General features: G+C 32.7%; 2 protein-coding genes across 3 annotated transcripts; both read right to left on the bottom strand.

The window, feature by feature from the left end:
* Positions 1 to 1,100: 1,100 nt before the first annotated feature.
* On the bottom strand, positions 1,101 to 12,266 carry LOC101215983 (UPF0400 protein C337.03). Of its 2 annotated transcripts, XM_031881520.1 has the most exons (9): positions 11,733 to 12,266; positions 11,360 to 11,422; positions 10,491 to 10,615; positions 9,514 to 9,761; positions 8,044 to 8,163; positions 7,794 to 7,950; positions 4,916 to 5,055; positions 4,787 to 4,822; positions 1,101 to 2,289 (listed from the first exon to the last, which is right to left on the bottom strand). In XM_031881520.1, the coding sequence occupies exons 3-9, from the start codon at positions 10,564 to 10,566 to the stop codon at positions 1,480 to 1,482; spliced, it is 1,587 nt and encodes a 528-aa protein (XP_031737380.1). In that variant the 5' UTR covers positions 10,567 to 10,615; positions 11,360 to 11,422; positions 11,733 to 12,266; the 3' UTR covers positions 1,101 to 1,479. The 2 variants fall into 2 exon arrangements, with proteins under 2 accessions (XP_031737380.1, XP_004138638.1); XM_004138590.3 differs by lacking the exon at positions 11,360 to 11,422 and having other exon boundaries at positions 11,733 to 12,265.
* A 5,521-nt stretch (positions 12,267 to 17,787) lies between these two features.
* Positions 17,788 to 22,383, bottom strand: LOC101216470 (probable LL-diaminopimelate aminotransferase, chloroplastic). Its single transcript, XM_011651615.2, has 10 exons — positions 22,230 to 22,383; positions 21,927 to 21,955; positions 21,504 to 21,571; positions 20,929 to 21,045; positions 19,773 to 19,835; positions 19,366 to 19,470; positions 19,180 to 19,230; positions 18,759 to 19,079; positions 18,459 to 18,665; positions 17,788 to 18,268 (listed from the first exon to the last, which is right to left on the bottom strand). Exons 1-10 carry the CDS (start codon positions 22,310 to 22,312, stop codon positions 17,960 to 17,962), a joined length of 1,353 nt encoding a protein of 450 aa, XP_011649917.1. The 5' UTR covers positions 22,313 to 22,383; the 3' UTR covers positions 17,788 to 17,959.
* Positions 22,384 to 23,073: the final 690 nt, after the last annotated feature.

The following is a 23,073-nucleotide window of genomic DNA, read 5'->3' as shown; positions in this document are numbered from 1 at the left end:
TGCCATTTTTCAAAGTTGTACTGCTTGGGCGATAGAATTGAGGTTGAAAATGAGATGAAATCTTCATTAAAAAAACTGAAATATGAGAATGAGAAAACGAGATGTAAGATAAAGAATGTTAGAAAGGGATAAGGAATGAAAACAGAAAGGAAGAAGATGATGATGTAACATCGAACCCTTCTAGATAAGTCTTACGCTTGCAATTTCGAAATCTAGAAATGGAAAGAAAGTTAAGACACGATAATGTGACTAACAATTTTGTATCATTGTACCGTGAAAGTAAAATTGTAAAAGTATTTTAAATCTTGTATTTTGACAATTTTATTAAATAATTTCCTTTTTCAAAACATGCATAAGAAAAGTTGAAGATATCAATCTCATATATTACATTTGTATCTAAATACTTGATCACGAAGTAAAAAACTTGAAGTATTAAAAATTATTTTACACTTTGAAAAGTGAAAAGAAACGATTTTGAGTGAGCCAAAAAAGCATCTATTTGGGTGGCGAATAGCCCAAACAAGTGTACAAGAGAAACCACGTATTTGATGTATGAAGGTCAACCAAGTGAGATTGAGGTCATGTAACCTAAGAAAAGATTAAAATCAAACCATGTAACCCACTTGACTCAAGGCAGCTAAGCATTTCGAAATAGCACAAATCTTGTTAATCATCTCATCTCAAAAGCTTATAATCATGGCTACAATCCTAACAAAAAAATTGTCCAAAATAACCCAATAAAGTTTTCAAGTTATTAAAGCAGCACACTTCTAGAAAGAACTCACAAACAATTTCCTAATAAGTCAGAGCTGTACTACATGACTAGTGTGGATTTTGGACTAACTAACAATATCGATCTGCATTGTCCCTCATCTTCCAAATGAAATGTGAATTTCTATCGATATATTACATGGATTCTCTTCAAAACTTGTAGGATTAAGAGCTAATTCAAGTGCCTAGGACTTCATAGTCATCAAAACGCAATGATTATTCTCTTTTAGATGTTGACAAGATATTTATTCAGTCTAATATAACATCTCTTAACTTCAACTCTCCAACTGTGAGCTAAAACTAATCCAGATTCCAGACAGAAAGCAAAATAAACAATCAGACTTTAGTCAACAAGATAAAATTCTGTTCTAGCCTCCGAGTATTACATTAATAAATGAAGTTAAATTACAAACTCTTACTATGTGCAAAAATCTATGAAGTCAACACAATTCATTATCATACTACTCCATTCAACTAGGCCAAATATAGTCAGAAACTCCAAGCAATACATTGGAAAGTGAAGATAGACTACAAACTATTACTATGTGCAAAATCCATGTAGTTAAGTCGTCAGAACTTAAGGTGGAGAATTACAAGGATGCAAGATTTCCTCGATGCAAGATTTCCTCGATGGACCTTAATGGGATGCACCACTTCCTGAAAGATTTGTTAGCACAACAGATCAAATAGCACTAGTATTACACAGCTCTATTGCCTAGAAATTGGTGCCATTGGCATCGATGAAGACTGACTATAGAAACTACCATCTGGAGCCTGAAAATTCTGGTAAGAATTTGTTGGTATTGTAAAAGGAGACATCCCGGTCACTGGGGCACCTGCATTTGGATAGCCAGGCATTGCCAATGGTGGCAGTGATTGTGTCATACTGTAACTGTAAGGTATCGGTATGCTACTTACTGACCCTGCATTCTGTGTGAACTGGGGCAGAGGGAACTGTGCGACGGGAGGTAACGGAGGCATCGGCGGGGGAGATGATGACGGAGGAGGTGGAGGGTCAGAAGGAGTGTATTGTTGACTGGTGGATGAAGAGTTATGTTGGAGAGACTCTGGGTGAGGGAAGGAAGAGACTGGTGGTCGCTGAGGATTGGGAGGCAGCGGGTAAGGCAACTGGTCATTTTCAAGTTTCGGCCTCTTTTCAGACGGATAATCGCCAGGTAAATCTTTATTTGGATTTCCGATTACGCCCTCTGATGCCAGCGAAGATAGGACATAAGAGAGCATTTGTACCGAGGATGTCGATGCTGTGAGCTTTGCTGCCACTGCAGCAGCAGCAGACTTGCGGGGATCTTCCTCATTAGGCCCAGGTTTTGAAGGGAAAGGTACTGAGGCTGCATACATTACTGGCGCTGATTGTTCTCTCTCCCTTGATACAAGGCTGTGAGGTGCTACTGAGGTCTGAGCATCTTTTGATCCCTCTTCAGTCATAGGTTGCACATTTTCACCATTTAAAAACTGGCGGCAGAGATTCTGAGTTTGTTCCGACTGGGAATGAGAAGCCTGTCAATATACAAACATGTCAGAAGAGAAGTATTGTTTCAAACATGTCTCACAAAGCCATTAATTACGTTTCAGCTGGTAACAGAAATATTGTCCCCCCCCACCCAACCCCCAACATCCCATTTGGTCTTTTGTTCTTTATATGATTTTCAAATTTTCCAAGTAAAATAGTTGAATTCTTATAGCCAAATTCCATATTCCAAAAACAGGTTTTTAAACAATACTTCTAAAAAGTTGGTTTTTTAAAACATTGGTAGAATTTAGATGACAAAATGTGTTAAAGTCTCTTTTCTTTATTTCAATAACGAAGCAAAATATTTAACATGATTAGGAAAACTTGTAGGAATGTTAGGGTACATTCCACTCTAGTTCTCAAGCTTTCAACAGCACAAAAGGTAGATTTGCAATTGGTTCACTCCATAGTCTAGAGTCCAACCACTTCTATCAAAACATGCTGATATGTGATATCTTCAGCATGTCAAAAGATTTTGCTCCTCAAAACACGCGTACCTCAAGATCCAGTGGCCAAGAAAATACCATTACAATCTAACATAATCATGGAGGCCGTATATAGTACATGTCTGTGAAAGGATTTAAAAGGTTTAAACCATGTCCTAAAAATCCTAAAATTCCTCAATCCAAGGACTCCTAAAGAAGATCTAACCTATCCAAAGAACTTCAGCGTTCACTCTATCTTTAGCCAACAACCCATAAAAACACCAGACAGCCATGTGTGAATTTTTGTTCAGTAAACTTGCACGCGTACAAAATTTGGTTGCCAAGAGAAGTCACAATATTTGATATTAAATCCCAGATAGATAGTCATGGAGACTTAAAGTAAAATCCATTTCCCTCAAAGAATTTCCAGCAGGAGAAACCAACGTTTAGCAGCAAAATGGTAGTGCAGGAACTAAAAGCACATATCACAAGCATTTGAGAGTTGAACTAGCTTGGGTTTTTCTTTTAGAGCTTTTCTGTCAATGTTGGGGATTCTATTTGTGCATGCATTGCACCGAGACTAAAAAGCAAAAACACCTTTCTTAGCGATTTTCCTTCCTAAATATGCTTAATAAAAGGTATCCGCAGCTCTGTAAAAACTTAGAAACTATTCAAGAAACTGGATTTGACAATGAAAGTCCAAGATTTGTGTTTCTACTTTCTACTTTAGACGTTATTTCTTCAAAGATCGTGTTCAAATACAAAATAAACAATTAAAAAAACAAACAGACAATTTTTAATATATGTTCTTTACTCCTGATAATCTCGTGATTGAAAAATGGAACAAAAAAAAATTAGAGTTATTTTAAAGAAGATTAGCTTGACACATATTCAAAGAGGGGAAGTTCTTTTTCTAGAAGAAATTGAAAATATGAAAATGAATATACAAAGAGGGGATGAAGAAGTATCCCAGCGCCCAAAATGGAAACAAAAAAGAGTGCCAAACTGCCAAAATTAAAATTAAGCCGAATGGCCCCAAACCGTAAGGTGGCGGTTCAGTTGACTCGGCTCGGCAGTTCCCTATTTCCACTAAACCCAAACATGTTATCTTCATATTGTTGGGCCCCGGCCTCGGGCCCTTGAAATATGAATGGGTGCTAGCACTGGGTTGGCCGCAGAAAACCAACTCCATTTGTTTTAATTCACATGAAAAAAAGAAGCATCCAAAGGTGTCAGACTCAAGACCTGGAAGTTACAAGAGAGCATATATAGCCAATTGAACTCGTAACATTATTCAATTATATATATATTTTTTAATTAAATAAATAATAAGTCTAAAGTATGTTCGTTCCAGCCTTGCCAAACCCAAAACCAACCAAGTATGATCGGTCTTTCTTTATAAAAACCCAAACCAAAAATTGATTCCAACAGCAGTTTCAGTCAGCCTTGAGTTTTTTGGTTTCCCTTGACAACAAAGGAACTCTATAACCAGTAAAAGGAGAGATGTGTTTGCACCAAAAACTAGCCGTAAATACTTGATTTAATGCACTGTTTTCTCAAACAAAGGAGAAAACTCTGCCTTATCTTTCAAGCATAAAGCTTTCCGTAAAACTTACAGAATAGTTCCCCACATAATATTCATCAACTTGGGAAGGTAGATACAAGGAACCCTGACTTGCTTTATATCAACTCACATATAATAAGTATGGTTCAAACGACACTAATCTGGAAAGCCTATCCATAGGATTAGGTTTCTTGCATTGTTAAGGTTTGGTTGCGTTAAAAACATAACAAAACAAAACAAAATTTAAATTTAAAACAAGAAACAGAAAGAAAAACAAAACAATCAAGGTTTGGTTAAGTATGAACTTTAAAATGAAGAATAATAACTAGGCATGAATTTCAACTTAAGGCTAGGAGGTTAGTTTCAGGTTAAAAATTAAACCAGTCCCACAAAACCAAAGGAGTTTTCATATTTGGTCAATCTGAACCAAGTAATTAGAAAAATAAAGAATCATTGGCCCCGTACACCAAGACAAGGTGAAGTAGAAATGCAAACCTGAAGTTGATTTCGGACTTGCTCCAACTTGAATTCCTGCAAATAATTTTTTTTATTATTATTAAAAAAAATCCAGATTTACTTTGACCATGTCACTACTTTTTTTTTCCTAGAGGAATGCTAGCATACCTGTTCTTGAAGAGCCTCTCTCAAATGAGACACAAGGCTAGCCCTTGATGTTTCAATTGTTGTTAATTGTTCGATGCAGTCCCTCAAAATTGAATGATGTCCCCTCAAATCATCTGCAATTGAAGATCCACGGTATTGCCCTGGGTAGATAAAGAGGAAGAATAACAACAAAATGCAAACGATCTTAATGTTTAACAAAAACAAAAGAAGTTGTGAAGACCAGGCATGAATACAACACGGCAACACATCTATTTCTAGAAATGTAGGGCATGGACATACTAGAATATGTTTTGTAGAAGAAAAAACAATAAAGGTGTATATACTATAAAGTTTGAGAACGCACATAAATTTAACATAAAAAATTAAATGTGCTTGTAACAATAAGAAGCATGGATCCCAGCATCTAATTTGGGCAAGATACACTTTTGGTGGGGTTGGAGTTTTTTTATTTGGTCCATGAGATTCAATCAAATCATCTAAAAATCCTATTGTCTCTCCAAAGCCCCCCAACAATAACACGCTCCCCAGTTTGCAAAAAAAAATAAAAAAACTATCCTCTAAATGGAGCAAGAACTCCACAACCCTATGTCCACAGTCTCAGTCTAGCCAAGCTAACATCAACTCCTCCAAAAATCATCTCTACACTAAAAAAGCAAAGTCACACTCTTAAAGAATGTGACCAATTTTCTTTTTTGCTACCCTACACAAGATGCAACAAATCAAATTGGGAAACCTTCTCAAAACCCTTTACAGGTGTTAGTTCTTCCATGGATAACCAAAAAACCTAACTTTTTGGGAAATTTTCACCTTTTTATTTTTTTATTTTTTTATATCCGCAAGTGTCCGGACCAACTTACGCGCACTTCAACTAATCTCATAAGACAATTCGTCTGACCCTACAACATTTGGGTATCGAGGAAACTCATAGGAAATTAATCCTTAGGTAAGTTGCCACCATGGATTAAACCCACGATCTCTTCGTTAGTTATTGAGACTGTCTCATTTTACGAAATTTTCACATTTCACAAATTGGCAGATATGAAATCACTCAAAGGAAGGGGATTAGTTAAGCAAAGTAGGAGAACCCTTCCAAAGGACTAGGTTCCAAACACGAGTATCCTCTCTCTTTGGGCCGCCACGAGACTCTCCAACCATAGATAGAAGATCAATCATGTCTAGTGGTTCCCATTTAGATAGAGGGCAACAGAACCCAGATGAGAGGGAGAATGTGAACCAAAAATAGACCCCACCCAACAATTTTTCATAGAGAACAAACGAACTAACCAAGGAAATAAAGAGCAAAAAGGAATTAGGGGATTGGTTAGTGGTGATTGGTCTAGCTTAATGGGTGGGATTTTGGGGGCTTTATAAGGACAAGCAGCTCATAGTTCTAAGTGATTCTTGAAATGGAATTTTTGGATTTCTTTTTCATTTTTTTATATCTATGAGTGTCCAAGCTATCTTACGCATGGGTCAACTTACGTACATCTCGACTATCTCATAGAAAAAACTCTTGGTCCTACAACATTTGGGTGTCAAGAAAACTCGTAGGAAACTAATTCCTAGGTAGGTGATTACCATAGATTGAACCCTTATCCTCTTGGCAACTTATTGAGACTATGTCTCTTTTTTACCACTAGGCCAACCTGTGGTTGTGGGATTATTCGAATTGTTTCGAAATTATGGTCCATTTTTTAATCTGAAAGGAGGAGGAGATTGAAACTGAGGTAGAGTAAAGAAGGACAACAAGTTCGATAAAAATGACAAAATGGGAAAGACCATGAGCAGAAGGATAAAGAAGACAATGGGAAAGAGGGGAGACCAAGGAGAGAAAGAAGAACGGATAGATGGAAGAAAAATCAATGCAACCCATAGAAAATAATATAAAATAAGTAAAAAATGTCAACTATTCAAACCGGCACTTCAACATACCAAGTCACATTTTTGTTAGCCGCCTAACTATCAAAATAATTGAGGAACCGTTTAGAACTAATTTTAAAATCGCAAGGACTAAAGCATTCTTTTTTAAAACTCAAGAATCAAATAAACATACCTTAGAGACCAAGGATGCATTATGCTCTAATTTATTTGTCAGGTTAAATTTTAGGGATAAGGATATTTATAAAAAAGATAAGTGATTGTTTGGTCAATGGGTATGAAGTAATAGTAAGGTTGCTTTGATGTCCTTTTCAAATTCTCAATAAACTTTCCTAAGTTAGTGTGTGTGTACGCTACATGTCTAGACATGTCTGATCCATGCCCTTGATGTGTTAAAAATTTGAAAGGTTAAAAATAAAATACAAAAAAAAATTCACATGTATGAGACGTGTTTGAAGTGTGTCTGGCCATATCCTTGCATGTCATGTGTCTAACACAGGCACTGGCAAAACGAGTGTTTGTGATTCCAAGAAAACAAGTGAATAAACAACTAAAATGATTTATTTTTCAATTTTAAATTGCATGACAATGTAACAAGTTATGTAAGTAACTAACAGAAAATAAGTTTTTCTTTTAAACAGGAAACACGGAAGAAAATGAGAGAGCGAAAGTAATATATATAAATAAATAAATTCTTTCAACCCAACCAGCCAAACAAAGTGCTGAAACTGAAGATAAAGACCTTCACATGTTTGAGTTCTCAGAAACCAAGAAAATATCATTTTTATTAAAACAAAAAGGAACAACCCCTTTTTGTGGTTTGAGTCTGAAGTCGTCAGGTGGAGGTGGAGGGAGCAAAAAAAAACGTAGCAGCAAGAGTTAGTTAGTTCCCTAATTCCAGAATGCTTGTTCCCCAATCTTTAAAATTTTACACAAAGAGAGCTGATAATACTAACCATGCAGAAAAAATAATTATAAGCCCATCACAATGTATAAATACCTGAATTGACATCATTGCCAATTTCTTTGTCCAATTTCTCAAGATAGCTAATAGAATTCCTGCATTTGCTCAATACTGCATCTTCATCAATCTCCTTTCCATAAACAACTTGATAACCAGAAACTATTTTATCCAATGACACACTTGCAGATTGTTTCTGTTGAAAAAGAAAAAATGAGAATAGATGATTTAATGGTCAGACTATTAATGAACATAACTCGAACATGATGAAAGAGCAATAATATCCTACCAGTTTACTGTTGAATGGCTTCCCATTACGATTACCAGTTTCCAAATGTTTTCCCATTATCTCTTCTTTAAGACTCTGTCCTCGAGATCCAAAAACTTTTCTTTCTTCCCAAATGCCAATCTATGCATAAATTTAAAATAGGTGTGTAAATAAAATACATGATATCAGAGTCCAGACAAAACAATCAAAACCTTCCATTTCAACGTATCAAGAACCATTAAATACAAAAAGAATGACATGGAAATTTGGGAAAATTTCAAAAAATGTGAAGATTTGATCTTCATTTACAACTAACTTATTCCCAGATTGAAGAATCATATTCAATAGTTAGTTTAGTACTATGTTACACATTTGAGTTTAATAAGTAAAGGACAATAATACATGTATGGGAAACTTGAAATCTAGTATTCTACTTTTATTGGAAGGAACAATTAATGGCCAACAAATTAAATGGACGAGAAAATTGAGTATAAGTTAGCTACAAGTAACGAAGAAAACGTGTAAAAAAGTGGGGGAAGCCTCAGCCACGAGAAGGTTCCAGCTAGCCAAAGTACAGAAATTGAGTTATGAAAGGAATTACTAAGCTTAAACCTGATCGCAAGAAAGGCGAGCAAAATTCTATCCTCGCCTCCAAAATTGTATGTTCTCCCTCCAACCCAGAGGGCCAAACTATTAATAAAGTTGAGTAACAAAAGTTGCCCTACTTGGAAGCTTGATGAAGAAGGATCTCCTCAATGTTTGTTGTCATCATTGTTGTTCGGTGAGATATTTGGATCAAGAGGAATAAGATTTTCAGAGAGATGGAGAGATCAGGTGATGATGTTGGAAATGGGCCAATGGCTAAAATAAAAGGAAAATCACAGAGAATATTTTATCTAATAGACCAAATAAAATAGTTAATGACCAACAGTCATAAATAAGGGACGAATGCATTGACATGAGATAGACTATTTTGTAGTCCTTTTATAATAATATTTTCGCTCAGCTCAAGGAGAGGGTAGAAAGGTTTTGTTATTGATAATAATATTTTCTTGTTCTTGAACAATCTTATGTACTTCCATAAATTGGAAATTGGTTGTATTAAAGGGATTAAATCCACAAAGACAAATAATCTATTCTTTTTTAACGCAGGGAATAACATTCATCTTTCCTTAAGAATTCGAATCCAAAAAAAAAAGGTGCACCACAAGATCTTAGCCAGGGTGTCTGGGGAGAGTAAAAGATGGAATGTCCTTAATATGAAAATCTAAGCATCTAAGAAACAGTGTTAACAATATGTAAGAAATAAGAAGGCAACTCTAAACAAACTTCGAGGTTCCACATAGTACAAGAGACTTGAATGCCAAGTATCCAATTAGATTTTCACCAAAGAAGTAAGGACAGAAACATAGAAGATGGAGGTTCAAGAAATTTTATGCACAGAATAAAAAGTTAACAAAGGGTAAGGATGCGTAGTAAGCATAGATTTACCAGTCGTAGGGCAGCATTTCTTCCAAATTCGTCTCCATTTCCAATTACATCACGCAGTGCATCAGGTAGGACTTTCCAAAATTCACCAACAAACTCTGAGCCTTTTCTCCTACTGTTCTGCAAAATGTCATTAGCAAGATACAGATATGCCAACCTCTGCTCACGTGGAGAACAATGAAACTGCTTGTCCCATGTTTCTACAACTTGTTTGGCTTTGTTCATGTGAAATATGCACCAGTGGGATAAAGCTTAATCACATTAAGGATGGAACTAATATACCAAACAGACAAAGTAATAAGACACACACCAAGGCATTTGGCACTCTCTAATGCACTTTTAGTGCCTCACCTAGTGGCTAGTGCCATTAACCTTATTCTCATCTTCTCATTTCATATATTTATAATGTCATAGAAGCATACCAGAAATGGACTGTTAGATACCAATACAGCAGTACCACAGGTCCACAGTACTATACCATTATACTATATAATATATATACATAGAGAGACATTGAAATGAAGGTGGAACTGAGAGAGAGAGAAAACCACAATAAGTCCTAAAGGGCAAACTGAGAACGTACATCCAAACCCCATCTTGTAAAAGCAAACAAAAAGGAACATCAACAGGACAGTTAAACAAAGACACCAATAATGAAGAGAAGTAGAACTTCTCCTAAAGCATAAAATTAAATACAGACAGCCTGACTAATACACTAATGGAACCTAATTAATTTCCAAATGTGTAACGATGAAAGTAATTCATTACAAATTCACAGGGTTACACACAACAACATTAAGCAAGCTCATTATTACACCAACTTCACCACAAAAACACTACCAAAGAAACAATAGGTGAAAAATACCTCAAAGAACTTAATACATAATTCTGTCAACAAAACAAGAGAATTAAAGGCCAAAAGAAGAGAATAATAAAAAATCAATAACAATAACTTTTGTTATAAATTTCACAGAGGATACTCTCAATGCTCGCCTGTGAGTTGTTAAGCCTGGCTAGCTTGTCTACCAAAATTTGTGGATTGAATGTACCACCCATTGATTTGGACAATCTTTTTGCACAAATAAGGTAGAATATGCAGGCCAATCTGTGTAAGGATAAAAATGTTCAATGAAATGGGAACAAATGAAGTATATAATGTAAGCATGTTCTTATAAATAAATAAATAAATATATATATATAATGTATGCTGTTTGCATAGCTTTAGTATTTTGTAGCAGCAGTTCCTAATCAAGTAGATTGTGATCTCAACATATTACTAAAACATAAAACATCACCCCAAATGTGATATTGACTGATAAGCAACTACTTGGTGTATTTCAAATTATAAAAACACAGCTCGGACATTTTTGGTACAACTTATAGTTTTAGTTGTTAAAAATAAAGTCCATAATGTAAGTAAGATAAACTAATGGACTCTTCGTAACAGTATCCGGTAATGCTTAGCGCCAATTTTTCCTACAATGAACGGTGTACTCCAAGCGAAGATGTAAAAGGGAGGGGACGGAAAGATTGAAGCTATTTTGGTGCAACTTACAACTTCAGTTATCAAAAATGGAATTGTTGATGTAAGCATAAGATAAATTTCTGGATTATTTATATCAAGATCCCTGCGTGCATAGTGTCAGTGCCACCTTTTTCTAAAAAGAAACAAAGCATCAACTCCAAAAGGAAATGCAAAGGAATATTGGGGGAAGGTAAGAGCAATTGTGTGCGCTATCTAAACTTCGGCTTTTAGGCGAATATCTTATGGAAGTTCAGAGTCAACTTATATTTCCTCAAAAGTTAAGCAAGCTCCTGACCATAAATGACTAAATTTTAGAATCCATACTTCAATCCACTGCAGTTAAACTAATTCCACCCGCTTCTAAGAATAAATAATCGTTCTTCTCTCCTACACAAAACAGAAAATTCAGACCTCAAAAAACTAATAATGTAGCCGCAAGTCAAGATCTGCTTTTGGAAACTGCCCTTCACTCATCAGAGGGAAAGATAAAAACAAAAACAAAAACAGAAAATAATGCAAATAATCTACAAAAATAAAACAAAGCACTCGAAAGCAGATAGCTAAAAGAACAGGAAAAACTGCAAAACACTCGAAAGCAACAAAGTAAAAATGATCACGATATAAATTTCATCCCTCATAGAACTACAATTGCAGAGCTGAACAACATAGACAAAGTAGGAGAAGAAACAGAAGATACCTGGAAAAGGGAATGTGGGTTAGAGAGAAAGCAACTAAAAGGGGGCAAATTTAGGCCATGGGAGGCCTTTCTCCATGGGAATTACAGGGAAAAGGTAAAAGGGTTTGGGAAAACAGAAAGAAAAAGGACAATAGAAGGGAAAGGGGGGGAAGTGGGAGAGTGTATGAAGAAGAAGATGAAAACCCAGGAAGGAGAAGCGGGGATTTTGGAATCAGGGGGTGGGTGGCTTGGGCAGATAAGATGGGCGGTGTGGTGTTAAGGAGAAGTCGCTACAGTTTGGGTTGCACCGCACGGGTGTGGGAACTGGAAAGTGGTAAGTGGAAGGGGAACTGATTTTGGGTCTGTGATTATGAATCGGGTCGGGATTTGGCGCCGCTATATGGGTGCGACAGGTCTTTGTCTCGCGCCTACTTTCCTCAACCTATTGTGCTTGACAATTCTGAATCTTCTCAAGGTAAATAGTAACAATACGCATCCAGATTTCAACCTCTAATCGGATATAAAAAGCACAGGTATCTAATTATTGGAAAAGTATTGGACTTCAAACTGAAACTAAGATGGAATGCAATTGTTCCTCCTGCCTTTGCACGTCTTATTAGCAGTGGTGGAAACTATTCAATCACATAGAGTTTAGAAAACACATTTCGTGTTAAATTATAGAAGAAAAATTGTAAGAGATAGAATACTTTAAACAATGGAATTGTGTACTACTCCTTACAGAACACAAATATGTTGCCATGATTTTAAATTAAGCTGCAAAAAAATCATAAAAATTAGGAAAGTTGTCAAAAAAAAAAAAAATACAACATTTCACATATTTACATGAATTTTGTGTTTAGTAAAAACAATTTTTCTACTTTTAACAAAAAAAAAAGAATCTTAAAATTTACGAGGATAAGTTAACAAAACTAGAATTAAACAAAAAAATGCAAGGAGATATCAAATGAAAACAAAGATTTAACTCGACTATTCATACAAAAATGTTAGATCGATATCATATTTCATTTTTATAAAACAAAATTGCGAAGTAGATATTAGTTAGAGATTAAATAAGATTGTTCTTTTTTCATATTTTTAAAGTTAAAGTAGATAAAAAAAAGTTGTTTTTAGTAGAAATTTTTTTAAAAATAACAAATTTTAAAAAATATTTATAATCTACAGTAAAGTTTTTAAATTGAAGACTTCCTAAATATTTTTTAAAAGGTCTCTTTTTAGTAAATATTTTCTATTAACTTTTTTAAAGGGATATTTTTTAAAATAGCAAAATAAATTAAAAAATTTACAAACTATAGCAAAATTTTGGATTCTATCATTGTAGCATATCAATAACTATTAGTGATAGAATTTGCTATAGGTTGTAAATATTTTGTAAAATGTACTAGTTTTAAAATTTTCTCTTTTTTAAATCCATTTTTTGTATGAGGCTAAATAATATAAAAAGAAATTTGTGTTTTTTGTATTATATTTAATGTAAAATTACTTAGAATAACAGTAAAACCAACCTTTAAAAGTGTGAATGGAAAAATGAAGGTTTCTCCCATATAGTATAGAATAGATATAGATAAGAAATGCACGAATCAAATAGCAGTCAACATGAATCAATAAAAATAACTAAAGAGTATTCTTAGTTCTTAAACTTCATGTGCAACAAAGTGAGACAATACATTCTAGTTACAGCAAAAACGAAAGAAATAGATAGCTTTTGGATTCATTACCCGTATTCTTAACCTTTTTAATTAAAAAAGAAAAGAACTTTCGAAAAACTAATGGTAATTTATTTTATGCACTTAAGCTAAAGTCCAACCTCGATTGGTATTTTCTCTTTTACGAGTGGATTTGGACTTTGGGTGTTTTCCAGTACCCTTCAGGCTCAGACTCTCATGTAGAATTTGGAGTTCATCTTGAATAACTCTCGACGTCTTAATTTGAATGGTTTTCTAATTATCTTATATGATAGGATTATAAATAATAATAATAATAAGTTTTCATGTATTTTAGTATCATTATTTTTTTCATTTTCTAAATAATTTGTGGTTTAATCAACATGAACGAGAGATTCAAACGTCGAACATATAACGTATCGGTCAAACTTTAAAATTGGTTTAAATATGTTTAGATTGCCAATAAATGAATCACATAGAGAGAGAGAGAAGAAATATATTGGGAATGTAATTTGGTGTGTCAATATTGAGTTTCTTAAAACATGCTTTTACTTGTTGGGATTGTTTTTCTCTTCTCCTTTTATTAGTGTGTAAGTATAAACCTTTTATGCCATTATATGGTATAGTCCTGAAATGCAACTATTTAATATGGAATCCAATTAATATATAGTTCCATTAAAGGATATATTGTATTGACTTTATGGAAAATCATTCCTATAAGTTAACGCACATTTTTTAATAATTACATATTTATAATACTATCAATGAGATATTTTAAGAACAACAATAGAGTGATCTTATCGTGTAACTATAGATAGAATTTATTTTGCCAAGATTAAAGTTTTTGTAAGGTTCTTAAATTTTCTCATTTATTTCACCAACAATTAGGCAGAGAGGTTAGGGATCGAGAATTACTTGTCATTGCATAAAAAAAAATGAAAAAGAAAAAACTATTTGTGTTTGTTTAATTGATATTTTTTGGGAAATTGCAATGGAGGACTATTTTAGCAATAATAATTAAGGATAAAGCAACATTTTTAAAAAATCACTAATAGATTTGTATCGCTAATAGACTTCATATGGTATATCAGTGATAGACCAATATTTGCAACATGACCTATCAGTGATAGACTTATATCATTGATAGAATTTATAAATTTTGTTATATTTGCAAATATTTTAAAATTGTGTTATATACTTAATTAATTTGAATTTAATTGCTAAATTTGCAGCTATCCCATATTTTTTTGGTGTACCCTAGAAATGTTTTAGTTTAAAAGTAATAGCTTTCCTAAAAAAACGAACCGTCTACAAATATTAAGCGCATTAATCGATTTTATTTATCTAGAGTTATTTCAATAGTTGATTCAATTTGTAGAAGAAAAAATTGTTTTTTAATGATTTCTTTAAAAATTCAATTTGATGTTGTATTGTTACATAAAAATTCATGAACTTGTTGCAATTGGACCGTCCAATTGATTTTTTTTTGTACAATTTAGATAGTATTGTAACGCTATTAAAATCTAACGAAGAGATTTTTAAATGAATAATGAAATCCTTACACATTTTAGAATAGAAAAGGAATTAGTGTTGTAAATAGTAAATGGGAATGTACTAAACTCGAATATTTGATTCAAAAGTTCATCAATATGCTACTAATCGAGAGCCCTTAGCTTTACACATAAACAAAGAATCCACACATATCCATTATACATATACATAGGAAATCTTGAATTGGATTAGGTCTATTAATTAAACTTTACATAACGAACAAAATAAAACAAGAGTACAGAAGAAGTGAAGGAAGAACAAAACGATGGATGATCGATGAAGCATTGATTTGAGGATGAACAACATATATCTCGGCTTTAACGAACAATATTCATTTAACATAGTTATTAGAATTGGGTTTATTACTTGGATGAATCTTCATTTTCCTCAACAGCCAGCTGGACCGTTGTTCCTTCGCATCGTAGTTAGGGCTCGAATCAGTACTCTTCTTCTTAGTATTTTCTCGTTCTTCTTCCTTCTTCAGCTTCTCGCGATTCATTTTCCCCATTACGTAGGCTTCGGCAAGAGAGTAGTTATTCATCATAGCGTGTATGGAGACGAGAGAGGAGGGTTTTGGAAATAATTTTGAAATGGTTGAGAGGAAATTGGGGGGAATTTATAGAGAGAGAGGAGATTGGTTACTGATGGAAATTGCTTGGAAGGGAAGTAAAATTAGGGAGAAAGGAAGAGGAAGAGGGAGATGGGTGAAAGGGAGGTTCGTAGTTTGTTGAAATCTTGAAGGCCAAGTGTGGAGTGACAATTTTGACTTCTGCTTTTTCTTCTGACTTGCTCACCAAGCAAAATTGCACAACCACAAGAGCCGCCTTGGCGCCTATTTCTTGGACCCATGACCGTTGGTTTGAGAAAGAATATCAAACATTTACTCTATTCTATTACCATTTTTTATTTAGTATTCTCTCCCGTCTCCCGTCGTTCTTGATATGTCGTTCTTGATATCAAGAATTATGGAGATAATATTATGTAAAAAGCATCTACAATTTTGCTTATCTTCTTATTCTTGTTGTATGTGCACTCGTAAATGTCCTTGTTAGCTAAATAGACTTATCAAGGACAATAAAGAGATGTATGAGCCTTTGTCTTCTTGCTAATGCATTATTATTTCTATTTAAAAGAAAATTTTTTGTTGGCGTTCGTTGTATAGATGGTATAAGTTTGTAAAAACAATGAGGTTCGTGATGCTTTTTTTTTAAATGGTGTTTTTTTACCTTTTGTTAACGTTAAATTAAGGTGAGATTAATAAAACAAACCGCACATAGATCACTCTCATCTCTCTTGTTTGTCGAGCTTTTAGTTTTTATTCGACAACACAAAATGAATGGAAGAGGTAATAAGAAGATCTTCTCGACGAAAGTTGCTTGTGTTGACTCGACGAAGCTACCTACACATGGTTTTTGTTGAGGTTGACCACGGAAAAATGTTACAGTCATATCGGAGAAAGGAGAAGAAGGAAAAATAACCAAGGACATGATAGAAAAGGTAATTATAATGAATAACAATTAGAAATAATAGTTATATATAGCAACAATTATTATTAAATTGCAAATATAGCAAAACTTATCACTCTATTACGTGTAGACTCTTATAATTTATTAATGATAGATCAATATTTGTAACACGATCTAATAGACTTGGACAGATCCAAAATTTATGATTAGAAATACATTTTTTTAAATAATTTATTAAACTTTGGATAACATTTTGGTTTATAGTTTTATAGTCTTTATAATTTACATCGAGTGTAATCATACTAACTTCGATTGAACTCAAGTTAAATATTTTTAATCATTCATAATCAATTGAAAAGTGTAAACCAAATTGGGTTGAGTTTGATCATATTTTTTTTTACACAGCAAGATTTTATTTGTTTTATTGACATTTTAGGGTTCCAGAAAAACAACCAATCTGTTTTATATAAAAATGAAGGATGAGCCTAATAGAGTCCTAAAGTTTTTGTTTTGAATATAATAAGAATGAATTTGTGAATATAGAGAAAAAGGTGAACAAAGTGAAGAGTGCATACATACATATTAGACAAAGACATATATTATACATAACCCATTTGGTAAATGGAACCATTTGAGTGACTGTTCGTCCACACGTCACCGTCCAATGGCACGTCAGAGTGGCCTTCACGGCCAAGCAAAACTCATGGTTGGGTTCATAATAGAGTTCATATTTTATTATATCCTATTAAAAATACTTTTTAAAATAATTATAATTGGTTAACGAATAATAATTAAATATATAACAACCTTTCAAAACTATTATAAATTAATGATAATATTAAACTTTATTATAATTGATGATAATATTAAATATTTCTTTTTAAGCAGTAGTCATAGTTTCCTTTCGAGTTGTTCATGTACATTTTTAAGTTCTTCTATTTTTTGTTCATTGTTTAAAATTGTTTCACCGACGAAGTAAGTGTTGTACAATATATTTCAATTTTACATTTTTGTTTTAAATTTCAAACATCCACTTCTTGTTCTTACATTGTCCTAAATCAATCAAATAATTAGTATGGAATTATTTCTTTCATTATTGCAATTTCCAAAGCCACAAAATACAAATCATATTATGGTATACAATAAACTCTTTTGAACAAATACATGGACAAATATCAATTCATATCTCTAAATTATGTGATTATATTGATCTATATCTCTTAACTATGTGTTTGTAATAATTTAGACCTTGAACTAATAATTCTATCAATTTAAACCATAATTAAACTTTAACTACTAAATTTCATAATTAACGTATTTAAAGAAAACATAATCGTGAGTTTAAATTAATATAATGATGTAATTTCAAGATTTAAATTGATACACTCATAAAAATTAATAAAATTTTAATTATTAGTTTAGGATAGAAATAATACAAACCCAAAGTTGATATATTAATATATTGTGGGAGTTTGTTTGAAAGGACAAAAACATTTCCCACTTATTTAATATAAAGGGTGGAGAAAATGGAGAGAAATTAATATCTCACCTAATTGAAGTTAAATTTGCGAAGACTACTGGTGAGCCTCTTAGAAGCTTCAAGAATGGTTTGTCTATGGCCGAAGGAACTCACTCGGATGTACGACTCACCTCCGGGTCCGAATCCTCTCCCCGGAATGGTTAAGATATGGGTCTTCTCTAGAATCTCAGCGAATACCTCCCAAGAGCTTGAACCTGGAAAATGGACCCATAGATATGGTGCGTTTTGGCCTCCGTACACCTCCATTCCCAAACCACGGAACGCCTCTCTTAGAATCTTCGCGTTCTCCTTGTAGTGATTCAACACTTTGCTCACCGCCTGAACTCATTCAAAATTACTTTATTGACTCAACAGTGTGTTTGAAAGATGAGGGAAATTTTTTTTAACAGAGGTAAAAGGATGGAAAGAGTATAAATTTTAAATTCAAATGACCTATTTTCATCAATTTCCCACAAGTGGCGGACGAGCCACAGTTCCGACGAGATTTGAATCTTTAAGTTTTACTCACCTGGAAACCTTCAGTGGAAAGGCAAGCAAGACCACCAGCTTGAACGATATTGGAGGCGCCATTAAAACACGTACAGACAATGCGATCATAATCCTTTATGATCGGAAATCCATTCGAATACGACAGCTCCTTCGGAACAACCGTCCAGCCGAGACGGACGCCGGTGAAGCCAGCGAATTTGGAGAATGACGAAATCTCAATTGCGACCTGCAAGAGACAAAAATCGACGATAATCAGCGTGAATTTGAGAGGAAAATGCAATGAAAAGAAAAGAAAAGAAAAGAAAAAAAAGAATAGTGCCTGTTTGGCTCCAGGAATTTGGAAGATGGAGGTAGGACTGCCGTCGGAGATGTAAGCGGCGTAGGAGGAATCGTAGACGATGATGGAACCATTGGCGGTGGCGAAATCGACGAGACGACGTAGTTGAGCAGCGGAGGCGGCCGTTCCGGTGGGATTATTGGGAGAGCAGAAGAAGATAATATCGGTTCTTGGAGTGTTGGATAAATCTGGAAAGAAACCATTTTGGGGTGTACACTCCATGTACACTATTCTTTCATACTTACCGTTTTGGCCTTGAAGGTTCCCCGCTCGTCCCAAAATCACGGTTGAGTCTATGTATGCCTGTCCAAGTCCAACCAAAGTCTTCCCTTATTTGAGTATCATATCCACAATCAAATAAGTTCATTTGTTTTCTCAATAATATGTAGTAGAAATGCCTTACGGGAAAAGAGGGATTTTGTACAGCCACCGTTACATGTGATCCAAAAAGCATCTGCATTTCAATTTACCAAACCTAAATAAATATACATATATTTTATAACATATAAAGCCACAATCATTTTGTATTATATAACACACTCTATCTCTAATTATTGAATTTTTCCTTTACCACGTATGTTATAAATACCTGAACACGAGAGATGTCACATTGAGCTCCATCAGAGACAAACACTTCTTCCCACTTTACGTCCATGTTTTTGTAAAACTTCTCCGCAATTCTCTTCCTAAGTGCCTAACCAAAATCCAATTTTCGCTCAAAAAAATGGAAAAATTTTAATTGTAAAAAATTAAGCCTTCAAATAGTTACTTAATAGAGTCATACATTTGTATTATTCTTGAGGTTTAATTTCTTTTTCTTAATCGATTTAGCCCAAGTACTATGGTTAGGTTATTTGAAGTACGAAGTACAATGGTAACCTTCGTTAAAAGTTTGAAGACTAACAAATTTAAGGGTATAATTCTAATTCTAACCATTACCCTACCGTACGTGGTGATTTTTGCAGTTTGTCATTGAAAATAAGTTATTGAATTTACCTTTTCACCCTGCTCGTCTCCATACCCACTGTAGCCTTCAACAGTTGATAATGCCATTGCTTGCTGCATTCAAATGATTAACGTTTTCATCTTTTCTATTTTCTAAAACAATTAACTTGCTATGATTCAAAATATTTATTAAATATAAAAACTATAACAATCTATGAACGATAAACGTCATAGATCAAGATAGACTACTATTTACGTTTATTTGTATTATAATATATATAGATTTATAGTAGTATGATCTTGATCTATCGTGGTCTATCCATAACTGATAATATTTGTAAATATTTTCAGAAATTTTCTCTAATTCAAATTTTAATCTATACATATATCTTTAAAAGAAAAAACTGATAGAAATTTATTAGTGTCTACCAATAAATATTGTTAAAAAGATCAAAAATCTATTCTTCAAAGTAATAGCTATTCTCAGAAGGCTCGCCTTAGGAATAAGGATCTCATTCCCGATCTTTCTACTACTGGAAGAACTAAAGCAGCAAAAGCAAATCAACTTCAACGCGACTGTTTACCAAAAACACAGGTCTCCGCACTCGATGAAATTGAGTCCGGGTTGGATGAAAAGATCTATAATTTTACTATACACGGCTAACACTTGAATTTATTGTTTTTTTTAACATAAAAGCGTATAAATATTTGAAGAACAAATTGAGAAGAGGAGAATATAATTGAAAAAGAAAAAGAATAGTATAAGGAAAGACTTGAAATGATATATTTAATTTATAAGTCAACCAAAGTGTGACGTTGGTGTAAAGTGGAATAATAATAGTTAATAGGGTAAAGGGTTCAATTTCATATTTTCATGTGTAATTTACCTAAAGAAGAAATGAAAAGAATTATAATTATTATTGGTGTTGGCATCCCATTATTGACTAATGGGATTTAATTAAGCACGTTATTCATATTTAAACATGGATGCAATTCAATTTAATTTTTCTAAGCAAATCTTTTTACAAAAGTTTAATTTTTTAGCAACTCCATAATTATTGAAGCCTTACTTTAGAATGATTGTGAAATTTTAGTCATTTCATGAAGAAGATAGAATATATATAATCTAAATATATTTCTATGACCAATCCAATCTTTTTTTTCTCGTCATTTTTATATTTTTACAAAAATATAAAAGAAAATTTACTTTTGCCATGGCGGATGCAATACACTCTGGTATAGGCTCGGTAGTATCACCTATTCCAAGTTTAATTATCTTTGCATTTGGATACTTCTCAAAGTGTTCGTATTCCCGTCTAGATATCTGTTTCAAAAAATAACATAATTATCAAAACTCTCACTAAATCAAATAATATCTATTTTATTTATAGAAAAATTGCATCAAATAACAAAAAGATATAGAAAAATACAGCTCTTAACATTTTTTTTCATATTCGAACTATGACAAATATAACTAGTAATTAGATATCAGAAAATTATCTATTTTTAAATTTGCTAATTTTAGAATTTAGAAAATAGAGTGAAAAACATTATAATGCTAATTCGCTTTACATTTACTATAAACATTATTAACATTCAATATTCAAATATTTAAAGTGCTTTTATTGTAGTTGAAAAAAAATATTTGCAATTAATTAATAAGATTTAAAAGATTGAAATTTATGAATTGAAGATTGGATAAACAATAAATTAGAAAAGTAAAAAAGAAAAAAGAAAAAAGGAGATATGGTGTGGTGTAGGATATATAAGAATGGTGACTACCTCAGGGAATAAATACCCAGTCCTCAAGTTGTCCATATTGGCGCTTCGTATGACTTTTGTCGATTGATCTACACGTGTCAACAAGGCATTCCACATCAATCACTAATTTCACTTTCTCACCTTTTTTACAATTTTCAAATCTATCAAACAAAAACCATAATTATTTCAATCTTAATTATTAAAGAAAATGTATTCATTTTTCTTTTGTTAATTTTTTTTTCAATTTTATTATAATCTTCTACAAATATTCAAAACCCTCGTTGAACCCAACACATAATTTAGTGATCAATAAGAATTAAAGTATCAATTTAGTTGTTGATCAATGCTCCATTATTGTAGTTATATTAAACTCAAAAAGGAAAAAAGAAATACAAAGAGAAGAGAGAAATTTAAAGGAAGAAGGTTTGTTATATCTTATCTTACCAGTTTTGTTATCCTCCATGCTTTTCAAACTGCATTAAATCAACAATTAAATTAAGTCAAAATCATTATCTTACCCTCTTTAACTAAAAATAAAAGCGTTACTAAATACAATTTTTGCCTTACCATTTGAATCTACAATGAAAAATCACTATCATATACTAAATTCAAGTTTATCAATGTCTTTTACGGCGTCATATGTATATAATAACACGGAGTTTAAAGTTAAAATTGATTGGACGAAAGATGCAAAACATGAGAATGTGTAAAACAAGGAGAAGTGTTGATGTTAGAAATGAACGATACCTTTGAATATGAAGCTTGGTTTTAGGCTGCAAGGAAGTGCATGATGAAACTTGGAAAGCATAATCCAACATTTGCTTCAACATCTTGCTTTCTCTTTCTTTTTTTTCTTCAATAATTCACCCCTTGATGGTTTTCTTCTCAAATACAACTTGTCCCATAAAGTGACACATATTTATACATATTCACGGTAGAAGTTTAAAGTCAATTAAAATATTAAATAAAATGAGAAAATTTTCTCTCGTTTTCTCTTTTTTAAGAGGGTGACAGAATTTATTGGATCAGTTGAACAAACGAACTTAAATTTCCTAGTTAGTTCTTGGTAGGTAAACTTGATTTTCTTGTTAGGTTCCATGAAATTACAAAGTAGTTAACATACCAAAAATAGAAAATATATAATGATTCCTTTTTTAAAGACTTTATTTTTAAGTTACTAAACATTTGTAAGTAGTGATAAAAAAAATTTCCAATAATTGATCAAACTAATAATTGTCAATGTGAACATAGCATGTAAGAATTGATCAAAATTTAGAGGTTGAAATCCATGCTCTCATATTTGGTTGGATTAGAAAAATAGTTAAGATACTTACTTTGATTTAATATATATATTTTGCACACACATGCTAATTAATCAAAGAAAAAGTATATATATATATATATATATATATATATATATAGTCAAAATTCAAACAAATGACAATAATTTTATTGTAATGAGATTGGTCATTTCATTAAGGGAGTTGAAAATTTCAATTAGTATTATATATATATATATATGTGTGTGTGTGTCTTCTTTCATATTAGGTTTGACTAAGAATTATACTTAGAAGTGAATTAATATTTCATC

Source organism: Cucumis sativus, chromosome 2 (genome assembly GCF_000004075.3).
Source record: "Cucumis sativus cultivar 9930 chromosome 2, Cucumber_9930_V3, whole genome shotgun sequence".
NCBI classification, from domain to species: domain Eukaryota; kingdom Viridiplantae; phylum Streptophyta; class Magnoliopsida; order Cucurbitales; family Cucurbitaceae; genus Cucumis; species Cucumis sativus.
Note: the sequence above shows the minus strand (reverse complement) of the source record. Positions and strands in the feature narration are given on the sequence as shown.